This window comes from Panulirus ornatus, chromosome 31 (genome assembly GCF_036320965.1).
Source record: "Panulirus ornatus isolate Po-2019 chromosome 31, ASM3632096v1, whole genome shotgun sequence".
NCBI classification, from domain to species: domain Eukaryota; kingdom Metazoa; phylum Arthropoda; class Malacostraca; order Decapoda; family Palinuridae; genus Panulirus; species Panulirus ornatus.
Genome location: NC_092254.1, coordinates 5,219,438 through 5,232,041, shown reverse-complemented (window position 1 = coordinate 5,232,041; position 12,604 = coordinate 5,219,438). Strand labels below are relative to the sequence as shown.

Sequence of the window (12,604 nt, the reverse complement as noted above, 5' to 3'; positions counted from 1 at the left end):
AGAATTGAAAATAGCATCCTTTACACTGCCACCCAATAGGATGGAAACCATCCAGATGAAAAAAGGCTGCCCAGTGTAGGGACTTGGCTCAAATAATTATTTGGATGGCACTCACTACAAAAGCCAGAGTTTAGTTTGAAGAGTAGTATTTGATGTGCAAAATCTCTAGGGAAGATTTTACTAATGAAATAGTGGTGATGAAATCCTTGTAAAAGAAAAGAAAGAATGAACTCATTGATAGATAAGATGGTTTTGTTTTTGAAAAATTACCGGAATGGAATAGCATTAAAGGTAGGTGCACTGGAAAAGTAGCAAGTGCACGTTGGTGCCTCATAGGAAAAGTTGATGAAAGATATATCAAAAGTACCTAAGGTTCTATGTACATGATTCCATTAAAGCACCAAGGACAAATTCAGGAATAAGTACAAACCAAGTTTATACACTGGTGAAATAAGAATTATTACACGGTATAACCAAATATCACTAGTATAGCAATTATGTATGTGAAGTATTTATAGTATTATAGTCATTTTCATAATATATCATTGTGTAGTTTGAAATTTTATCATGTTCGCAATACTACCTTTGCATATAGATTGTTATAACAAATGACATGTATGTTATGTTGGTTCTTGTTAAATTTGGTTAGTGTAGTAAGGAAAGCGAATAAACAAGTCATATGCATTGTATATCATTGCTTGTGGACTTCATTTTAATTCAGTACCATCAAAACATTTGCCTTATCATGATACAATATGGTCAACAAGGTATTACTCATCAATTCTAACAGCATTTCTTCATAAGATAACATTAAAGCACATAAAACTCTTACATTACAACACAAGCCTTCTGTTTTTGCTTACTTTTCATTCATTTCTCTCCTAAATAATGTTCTTGTAATCTGTTAAAATATAATAAAATACCTAAACAACATTAATTGCAATTTATATATTTTTCTTATTTCCTTAGCAACTAGATCACTGAGACATATCCTTACTAAAACTCTGTCTGTTGGGGGGGAAAAAAGTCACCTGTTTTACAACTGATGATATTTGCTTTCACTAAAAGCATCCTGGAATTTAAGCTGAAATTCAGCTTGTAGAGCAAAGTACTATTCATTCACACTCTCCCCGATAAATCACTTTATTTTTATCAGTTTCATGAAGAATGATCTCATGCACTGTCACATGATCTGGAAGATGTTTCTGTATGCCCTCAAATATCACGACTGCGATATTCTCACTAGTGGTCACCAGGGATGAATCTCTGGAAAAAAAATATATTGTACAGGAATGAGCAAAGATAAAAAATATATTGAAACCAATTTTCATTTCCAGCACACTTTTTTTCAGACACCCTTTGTGGCACATTGTGCTGACATACTCTCATAACTAACACATATTATCAGTGAAAGTGGTGGATGAAAAATACTTGTGAAGTGATTTTTTTCATTGTTATATGAATATCTTGGAAATTATAAGAATAAATGAATTTTTTATACAACCTTGCTGATAAGATTAAGGGGTCAACCTTGCAATTTAACCTTTCATAACTTGAAAAATTTAAATACAGTACTCAGAATCTTATACAGGTGTTACTGAGCATTATTCCATCTTTGGGCATGGAATGTAAAGCAGATGTTTTTGATAATTTTCAGATAACATTTCCAATCTTATCACTTCCAATAACTATGCCGCAACACAAATGTTTGATAAAATACTTTTCAATCTTCCTTATCTTGCCGCCTCTCTCTCTTCCATGCAGCAATATTAGGAATAAACAATGGCCTTATTTGCAAACAGTCAGTCCCTGGCTGTTATGTAAAATGTACTGAAATGAAGTCCTACCATGTACACCTAAGCCCCAAAGACTGTTCCATGGTTTATGTTAACAGTTTTACATATCCTGGTTCAAGTCATTTAACATCATCCACCCACCCCTCCAATATACCACATTAATACAGCTTGTTCTATCCAGTCCATGCCTATTTCCCTCATGAATGCCCTTCGCCCCAGTTTTTTTGTCACCAGCATTGCACGGCAGACATTTCATAACACTTTGGTAGAGATTCTTTCATTGATATTGATTCTATCACGTTTGTGGTGAGCAGTAATGATGTAGGATGTATGTTGCAAATACTGAATGTAAAAAGTGAAGGGCAAGAGAAATTCACTGTAGCAACTGTGAGGGGTAGTTGTGGAGCAAGAGTGATAAGTGTTGGTACTGGGGCTACTCCTACAATGCCTGCTCCATCACTTCCACTTTCCAGCCTTACACACTACTTCACTCTCTTGGGATAGGTTGTTTACTTTTTGTTCAATGCATTATTGTGTTTGTTAACTAGAAATGTAGTGGCTTCAGTATCAGATGAGAAAACCATGTTTCATAAGGTCATTCAAGTCCCAAAAAGATACATATCCAGAAGAATATTTCTAGATGTATGATTTCTTATCTGGTGTGTTTGTACCATAAAAGACATCCTAATTGATACAAAAATACATTGCAAAAAAAATGTGATAGAACTGATGTTAATGTGAGACCATGACAGTATGTAAATGTAGGTGATGCAATGAAGATATTTAAACATCCACAACAAAATGCTTAAGTATCTCAGTTCTTTTCTGACATGTTTATACTGAAATACAATATTGATACATACAGTATAATAGTATACATTGTTTAAGATGTGGTAATCAATATCAGTGAGAGATCTTGAGCATTTTCCAGAGAGCCAGGCGTATTCCATACTCATCATTTATTTAATTTTTTCATCGATGTCTTTGTTGACAGCCCTAGATTAAATGGCATTCCAAACATTGAATTAAGTAATCATTCACTCACATCATATTTAACTCAGAAATTATTCTGTTCATATACTCTTACCAGTACTTACAAAAACATTTATGCATATAAAAATCTTATCCTCTATTTCATATTTAAACCAAAGTATTCTATAACTCTACACTTGTATCTCTTCCCAAAAACTACCTGAAGATAGGCACATCAAGGTCCATGTTCTTATGGTCCATCACATCCATTACTACTTTATTGATGATGCATTTCATATCTGTTATGTTCATGACCATCCCAGTCACTTCATCCACAGGACCTCGCACTGTTACCTCCACTGAAATAATACATTATTATAGCATTAGATTTTTCACATAAGCTGATTAAGAAGCACAAAGTGAAAGTCAGTATGGGGAGTACCTTTAGTTACACTCAAAATGGGGTAATTGAAGTGGAATCAATGATAATGTAAAGTTCTCAAGACCCAATGTTATCTTTAATTTTAGTATGGCAGCTTCTTTGATAGGTCTGTCACCTTTTGCTCTCGTTATTAGACAGTGTCAAAGAAGGTTTACTTCAACAAAATATCCAAAAGGACAGTGAATGACAGAAAGGGAAATGTTTAAAGGAAAAATAGCAGTGTACAAAAGTTCCTCAGGTGTTACTGAATTTGTGACAGAAAACATACAAAAGAAGTATATATGGAAGAAGGTACCATCTCTGTCCTCTTATTATAATATTTCTGTAGACGATAATGGCTGACAGAACTAGTACATGGTAAACAGAACCTTATCGTACTTGTTACAGACATTGGACTATTACAGTTCAAAGCATAGCAGTTCTTATAACAGATTGAGCTATTTTTCCTGTATGATCCTCAAGTTCCAGATGCTCTTCTGTCAACTCCCTTTGACTATGTCTGATCCCAGATGTTGTGGCTTTTTTACCCTTCAGTGCCTCTAAGATCCTTACACTTTTTGACTTATGAAGTGCTTCCTTGCTCATTTCTAACTTCTTTTAAGATAAACATCCTGCTGAATTTCTCGTCTTGTGCAAGTTTATTCCCTAACCTTAAGCCCAGCAGACTGTTTCATGGGTCTTGCCCTTACATTACTACTGTATTGAAAAAATATCCAAGACTAGACTTTTCAAGTAAGTTACCCAAGTAATTCCTGTATCTTTTTCACATCTTTTGTCTTCTTTTTCTTTCCACATTGAATCTTGAACCCCCACTCCAAAGGTCATCATTGATTTGTCTTTCTTAATCCTCTCTCGCTTTCCAAATAATTTTTGTTTTAACAATATTGTTTCTTGGAACCTGTCATCATCCACCCTTGGCTTTCTAGTTGCATTTAATCACCATGCAGTGGATTATTGTGATCAATGTCTGTTTGATCCAGCTGTCAGATTCAACTACTAGTTTCCCAAGAACTTGCCTCTTTAATTTTATTTCCAGTATTGTCAACCATTTTCCAATATGCATCTTTTCTGTTGGTCTGTATCAACCTATTTCTGTGCTCTTCAAACACAGCTTAATCACTCTAATAGTCCATTAAGGATACAAGTCTTTAACATACAAAGTAGATTATACATAAATGACAAAATTAGGAATAAAGTAGATTATTTATAGAATTAGAGGCTATTACAAGAGGCTGTTGACAGATTGCAGGCAGTGGTCAGACAAGTAATTCCTCAAAAATAAGTCTATGATCTGAAATTATAAAATAGGAGGATTTTGCATACACTACATACATCTGGGCTCCCTATAAAACAAAGGATGCAAACTATAGTACTATATAGCAAAGTAAAGAGGAATTCCACTAAATGGGAACAGAAATTGATAGATAAGCCATAAAGATCAATTGGCAGCATTACCTACTACACTTAAAGGAAAGAGTATTATGAGGGTATGATTTAATGAGTTTATAGTTCCAAATAAGTAAGACACCTGGAAGTTACAAGTCCAAAACTTACACTTATGAAATGGCATGTTAGAAAATACTTTATAGTGTAGACGGTTAGAGCATATTAACTGAAGTGAATATTGAAAACATATGTGGGAAAGTGGTATTTTTTTTACCCTTAAATGAAAACAGATATTATAAACCATATTTTTAAACTAACATACACACAGAACTATCTTTTTTTACTGCTTGTGTTACTGTGCATCATATTATAGACAAGTGGCATTTACTGATACATGTTAACTGAATCCTGCCTCACCTTTGTAGTTGTGTCCATGACCATTAGGATTATTGCACTTGCCGAAGACCTTCTTGTTCTCCTCATCACTAAGCTGTATACTGATTAGAAAGTTAATTAAGTACCTGTTAATGAATACTAAATGAAGGAAATATTATTGTTTGCTCAATCACACGTCTCTAAATTTTTCACCATCATTTCTACAGTCATCCTGTATGGCTGAGGTTGTTACACGAGTGTGTGTATGTTGGATATGTGGAGTATCTTGATAACAGTGCAATGTATGCAAGATTTTATCAATGCTTTCATTGTTTTTTGCTTAATTCTGTTAGTCATAATATTTGCCTGCTTTTATTTCAACCGTGGTTTTTTAATGTTTTCATTACCTAATGTCCTACAACATGTTCTCATTGGCCACGGGAAGGGAAAAGCCTTCATTGTTAAGCTCAGCTCCATGAAGCAATGTCAACCCCTACCCCATGAAGCATTGTTAACCCCGGTATTATGAAGCTCCTTTGCACTTGCTCATACATCACACTAAGGGTAGATCTTTTTTTTTTTCCTTTAAATTGGAAGCCTTTGTTTAATTTCAGGGAATAAGTGTGTTATGTATAAACTATAATATGCTCACTTAAGGTGGAATGTATCCCTCCATAAAAAAGTGAGCAGTATGTTGGTAAAAGCATTTATTTACGATTGCATAACAAAAATGTTTGACATACAATTTACATATCATATGGAGAGCAAATCAATCAAACAATCCAGGCGTTTAAACTCAAAAATATAGTCAAATGCAGTTTTTTTTTTCCTACTAAGATTTCTGGGACAAATAACTACTTAATAACATTGTAAAATATCATAAAATGTGTTGTGAAAAATGCGGATGGAGAAAGAATAGTGCAGTATCATTTAGGGTTGAGTCAAATGGCTTGATACATCATAACAGGTAAAAACTCCTCATAAGTGAGGGCCTCATATGAAACATGAAATATAGGTTTAAAGAAGTTTAAGGAATCATCTATGGGTTTTTGAGGTGAAAAACATATCTTTTATTTAAAGTGTCATGTCATGGTTTTTAAGAAAAGCATGAGATTAAGTTTTCAGCCTTTATCAGTATAAGAAAAGAAACAGGCATGACAACAGCCTGCCTATGAGACGTCATTGAACACAGTAATCATGTGATGGAATATCTTGCTAATCGTGGTGGCACAAAAAAAATAACTAGTTCTTGGAACAAAAACCAAAGTGGGATCAATAAGAGGGGGAAAATAATCATAGAGGTGTGGGTCATGCTTTGAGACTTGATTGACCATATTGCTGTAAATTCAACTGATCAAGTATGTTGAGTTTGAACCACCATACAAGTGTGAGCATTATTCTATACAAGTTCGAATTAATTCTTTTTTGTAAATGAAACAACTATTCAGAAGAGACCTTGGCAGCTGAAAAGGGTTTTCCTGCTTCTTAAAGGCAGACTTAACTGTGTACTATGACCCCAAACAGAGTAGATGTTGAGGTGATATCAAGCATGTTGTCTTCAGTGGAAGACCCACAAAGCCAAGGAGACTGAAAAGTTTTAGAAATAGTAAATGGAAGAAATTGGGTTTTAGGGGCTTCAACCTACTAAGTAATGCCTGCTACCCTGGTTCAACATAACCCATGGCTTGGGCACATATATATATATATATATATATATATATATATATATATATATATATATATATATATATATATATATATATATTCCCTGGGGATAGGGGAGAAAGAATACTTCCCACGTATTTCCTGCGTGTCGTAGAAGGCGACTAAAAGGGAAGGGAGCGGGGGGCTGGAAATCCTCCCCTCTCGTTTTTTTTTTTTTTTTTTTTTCTTAATTTTCCAAAAGAAGGAACAGAGAAGAGGTCCAGGTGAGGATATTCCCTCAAAGGCCCAGTCCTCTGTTCTTAACGCTACCTCGCTATCGCGGGAAATAGCGAATAGTATGAAAAAAAAAAAAAAAAAAAAAATATATATATATATATATATATATATATATATATATATATATATATATATATATATATATACGACAGGAATGAATAAAGGCAGCAAGTATGAATTATGTAAGTGTATATATATATAAATACGAATAAAGTGTATATGAACGCGCACCTTCATGGAACATACAAAGCTCCAACAGCCAGGATCGAACCTGGGACCCCTTGTGCAAGAGGCAGGCATATATATATATATATATATATATATATATATATATATATATATATATATATATATATATATATACGTTGAAATGTAGACGTATGTATATGTGCGTGTGTGGACTTGTATGTATATACATGTGTATGTGGGTGGGTTGGGTCATTCTTTCGTCTGTTTCCTTGCGCTACCTCGCTAACGCGGGAGACAGCGACAAAGTATAATATGATATATATATCGAAAAAATATGAGTCCATGATACAGAGCCTTGTGATTAAACGGATTTTTTCGTTTTTCACCCCCCCCGAACACCACCTCAAATAAAATCCAGGAGCCTCCTTTGACTCGACCGTGAGATGTAAGTCTATTTTACCGAATCAAAAGCTGAAACTGATGTCAACCAAAACATACACATCTTATTGAGTCATAGTTTGGGGAAATATCTAGATTCTTGGTGAATTCCTATGTAATCTGGAGCCAGAGGTTGCCGATTAAAAAAAAACCCAACTCCCCTCATTCATTATTCAAAAAAATTATAATTATAAACTGTGCCTCTGGAAAATATATGAAATATATTTTTTTCTGAATTTATGAAGGTATGTGAGCATAATTGTGGCGTACAAAATAATAACATCAAAATGTAAATTTTGATATGTGCATTTTTGAACGTTTCTTGTTGTCTAAAGCACGTAAACACTGTGTAGTGTGATGCACAACATACTCAATATATGGCTTTATATGGAAAAGAAAGCCCTCAACCATGGCAGGTCCGGTGCAGGAATGAATATAGCCGCAACCGGTCCATTCCCATGGGTCTAGTTTGCTGGGAAAACCAAGAAGATGGCAGGAATTGTGAAGCCATGGTAAGTGCATTTTACATATGTTCCCCAACCTTAATCATTCTAACATCTTATCTCTCATATTGTTTTGTTTCATTTTATGGTGTTGTAAGTCGGCTACTTCTGTTGATGTTTCATTACGTGAGAGTAGGTACCCTCAATTCACTTTCCACATTAAATGTTCAGAATTTGCTAAAAGTGCGACAAATATCGAGACCAACACAACTTGTGTCGACCAGAATAAAAGTATTGCTTCCACCTCACAATTCAAATAGTGTTTCCTGTTAGCTTTTTTTCTTTTTTTTTTTACTACGGCTCGACCGTGAGAGCAATGGTTCCAGCGACAAATTTTTGATCACTGCTGAGCAACGCAGTGCCGGGAAACCTTGTATGCAAATTATGTCACGTGTGAGACGAGAGGCAAGTATGAAAACTTTTCAGATTCGTATTAAGAAATTAGCACGGTGATTATTTATATTTTACTGCTGTTGGAGTGACTATACGTCTTAATATGAACGAAATGGAGGAATGGGATATTTTGTATATACAGTGATTTTTAACGTCAGCGAAAAGGAAAACATGTAAAATGCACTTTAATGAGACAAGCGAACTGACTGACCCGAATTTATCCATATGTTTGAAATCTGCAACCCCAACTCTCTAATCCTTATCAGTTAACTAATTCAATTTAAGTAATTTATTCCTTGATAGAGGCATGGGAACCCAATGCTGTCACTAGGTACCCCTTAAGTTTGCGATATATATCTGATCTGGATTTTAAAGATTTAGTATAAAAGGACCCATGTTTTCACACGCACACGTTACTGAACTCAAATCAAGTGGGAAGTTGCAACGTCATCACGGAACGGAAAGGGGTAAAATCTCGACAAATGTCTTACTCAAAAAGACTTCGTCTTTTTCCTGCAACTAACTAAATATACAGAACACAGAATAAGCCTCACCTGTGGAGCCTGTGGCATGCGCTAAAAGCTTCAACACGCGTCAGGTACACAATGGGTTGCTTTTTCGTGGGGAAAGGCATTTTTTAAGCTTTGATTTGGTGAGTCCTACTTCACCACGCCGGAAAGACTACTTGCCACAGACACACTGCTTAATGTAACGTCCTGCCGCTACAGAAGCAACACAGCTTATGATCCAGTGGGAGAAATCCAGGCTTCACTAGACTGGAGTGTGGGAGGAATCAATTGTGGAGGGAAGTTGCCGGCAGTCACCATTTTATAGATAAAGTGTCAGAATTCCATGTATGTGGGTTTGATCTAAATAGTTTTCTATATTTGTGTTAGTAGGGAATTTGTTTTGTATCCGTTACACAGATTGAATCATACGTCTAGTTCTGTCCCTTTGTTAACTTGGGATGAAGAAACCATCTAGCAGCGTGGCTTGGTTCGGTATCAGATTACAAAATTTATTTTATAAGATGGCGATACTTGATATGCGATAGATGGAGAGTAGTGATACCTTATCTGATACTCCCATGACTATGATAAACCTATCCCACATCAGATTCTTTAAGGTTAGAACGCAAATTTTAAAACGACTCATTTTTTCTTTACCTCTATATTTCAATGACGGCCCGACCTTGATGTGGACTGCCTTAACAACGTTTAAGAGATGAAAAAAATGGTTAGTTGATGTCATCAGTTTTCAAAGTTCGTTATTAAGAAGTTAAAATAGTTCTTTGTGCTGAATCGACCTGAATGGCAGGGTGATTTCTTGACCCTGCTAACCCTTACACCAGCAGATCTGTTCCAGTGTGGGGGAAAATTACCACGCTGCACTCATGTAGAGAGAGAGAGAGAGAGAGAGAGAGAATAGGAATGGTGTGGTGGTGGTGATCGGACCCGGGATGAAGGTAGTGAGCTGATGGTGAGTTGGAAACCTCAGCAGAGTAGCCACAGGTTTAACTGTGCTTTACTTAAGACTTAACGTGCTGCCGCATTTATCCAAAGGCTTAATGCATCTAAGAACTCGCTCATGATGAATATATTGCTGTTATCTTTCGAAGCGAGGGACGATGTGCCGTGAGTATTCTTAAAAGAAAGTACTTTAATTTATAATGATAATGGTCCATGGCAACTTCCTCACCACGGCTTTTGCGACATGCTGTTACCAGGTGATGCCTGCATGTCTTCTCGTATTCATTTGCTTTTTTCAACTTTCTGGCTTGCTTAAGTAAGCCATAAGGATACTTTCTCACCTTCCATGCTGTCATTTATACTACTAACGAACCTGATGCCGTTGTCCTCCAACATTTTTGGTGTGTTAATTCCACATTCTGTTTGTATTGGTTATTTCTGCTTTTCTGTGATCGTGTCTCTGCTTAAGTTCAACATTTTTAAAATTTTGTACCGTCTTTATTTCACTAAATAATTGGTTATAAACTATTTCGTTTTTCATGGAACGATACCTGATAGCATTGCTAGTATGAACTGTATGTAGTTCACCGGGTTCAAGTTACAAAAAGCATAGATATCATGAAATGTGATAGTTTAGACTTCCCAGTTTACACACACACACAGAAGGAACAGAGAAGGGGGCCAGGTGAGGATATTCCCTCAAAGGCACAGTCCTCTGTTCTTAACACTACCTCGCTAACGCGGGAAATGGCGAATAGTATATATATATATATATATATATATATATATATATATATATATATATATATATATTATCCCTGGGGATAGGGGAGAAAGAATACTTCCCACGTATTCCCTGCGTGTCGTAGAAGGCGACTAAAAGGGGAGGGAGCGGGGGGCTGGAAATCCTCCCCTCTCGTTTTTTTTTTTGATTTTCCAAAAGAAGGAACAGAGAACGAGGCCAGGTGAGGATATTCCCTCAGAGGCCCAGTCCTCTGTTCTTAACGCTACCTTGCTAACGCGGGAAATGGCGAATAGTATGAAAGAAGAAAGATATATATATATATATATATATATATATATATATATATATATATATATATATATATATATATATATATATATATATTAGTAAGATTATCCCTAAACTTTAAGACCCCTGTTAAGGGTTAAGTTGCGGGGAAGCAGCCGGATAGGTGTAAGGCCTCTCTGAAGGGTTAAGTTGTGGGGAAGCAGCCGGACAGGTGGGTCTAGACTGAGGGCGTCTCAACAGTATGAATTAAATCCCTTGATACATCCTGAACTACTCATTCAAGTGTCCATCACAGATGATGTACACGAATTGTTATTATTGGATATCAGGCGACTTATCATTGTAGGATAACCCTCATTAGTTCGATCGATATAATGATGTATGCGTTAACTGTAGACGTGGCTTTGGCATGAAGGTCAGAGGGTTACGTACGCGTTGTGAACCCTTCGCGTTGCAGAGGTAGGTTTCTGAGGAATATTTCCCAATTACTTATATTTTCTCCGGCTTTAAACCTACGTAGCGACCCACTGTTGCCCTACAGAGTGTCACCTTTACCAACGACGCCTTGACTTGGTGGCAACGTATGGCCTCACCTGGCCATAATTACCAGAGAAATCAGTTTGGTGGCCTAACCTACGGTTGCACTTGTATAACTACTTACTTCATGACATCCATACTCGATGTTCGGCGGTGACAGGTCAAAAGCTGCCGGTGTGATTATTCCATTTAATAGGTGACCTGACCCTTTCCATGAGAATACCCGCTCTTAGGAACCTTCCCTCAGTCCAGTAGGATGAAGAGATGTCAAAGCTTGCGACATTCGGCAGTGGTGTATCGAGTGTATGGCAGGTAGGGCAGGTGCCCTGGGCGCCACTTGAAGGGGGGCGCCACTCGGTTTTTTTTTTTTTTTTTTTTACATGCTACCCGATAGACATTTTTAACGGTTTGGTTTTGATAAAAAAAACTCGCTTACTTTTCAACCATAGTAATATTTTGCTGCTATCAGTTGCATTACCGCAACGTTACAATTTTGATCAAATAAGTCTTTAAGTCTTTAATAATTTATATAAATTTAAGTTTGGCCTAACTTCAGCAGTGTATAATTACACTGTATATATTTTTATATACACCCACTGTATGTACATTTTTGATTAAGCCAGGGGCGCAATTTTAGTGCTTGCCATAGACGCTATTTCCCCTAGATACGCCCCTGAATAGTTAGGGGTATTTTTTAGCTCAAAAAACTTTTTGTTTCAAAAGTGAAAGATAAGATATTCAAACACTTCTATACTTGAAATCATCATGAAAAACATATAATCCTCTCATTTACCTATACATACTCAGTAAATAAGATGCAAAGGAACAGAAATATTTTAAGATTGCCTTCATTTAACAGCTTAATTAGGTGTCATGAAGACGACTAAATGTTATTTTAACACCAGATTTATATTCATAGAAACACGTCTTATAATGAGTTTTTAAAGGAAATCTTATTTTCTGAGAGATACCAAAAATTGAAGGTAACAGTTTAATAACTTCTCCCAGACAGCCATCATGTTAAGGGCTAAGTTATGGGCAAGCAACCAGACAGGTTAGGGCTCGCGTGGGAAATCGCCTCTGCCCATCTTGAGCAGTAGTTGTATAACAGCAAGGGACCTATGGCCACG

At 36.1% G+C, this 12,604-nt stretch overlaps 2 protein-coding genes across 4 annotated transcripts in view; one reads left to right on the top strand and one right to left on the bottom strand.

Moving 5' to 3' along the window:
• Positions 1 to 680: 680 nt before the first annotated feature.
• Positions 681 to 11,647, bottom strand: pr (6-pyruvoyl tetrahydrobiopterin synthase purple). 2 transcript variants are annotated; one of them, XM_071680533.1, is made up of 4 exons: positions 11,599 to 11,647; positions 5,014 to 5,093; positions 2,989 to 3,127; positions 681 to 1,266 (listed from the first exon to the last, which is right to left on the bottom strand). In XM_071680533.1, the coding sequence occupies exons 1-4, from the start codon at positions 11,610 to 11,612 to the stop codon at positions 1,116 to 1,118; spliced, it is 384 nt and encodes a 127-aa protein (XP_071536634.1). In that variant the 5' UTR covers positions 11,613 to 11,647; the 3' UTR covers positions 681 to 1,115. The 2 variants fall into 2 exon arrangements, with proteins under 2 accessions (XP_071536634.1, XP_071536633.1); XM_071680532.1 differs by lacking the exon at positions 11,599 to 11,647 and adding an exon at positions 8,990 to 9,221.
• The window catches only part of mst (misato mitochondrial distribution and morphology regulator), a 38,314-nt gene continuing 33,020 nt past the window's right edge, over positions 7,311 to 12,604 (top strand). For both annotated transcript variants that reach the window (XM_071680522.1, XM_071680524.1), the window contains exon 1: positions 7,311 to 8,051. The gene's annotated coding sequence lies outside the window, so the exon portion shown is untranslated. The remainder of the gene's footprint in view (positions 8,052 to 12,604) is intronic.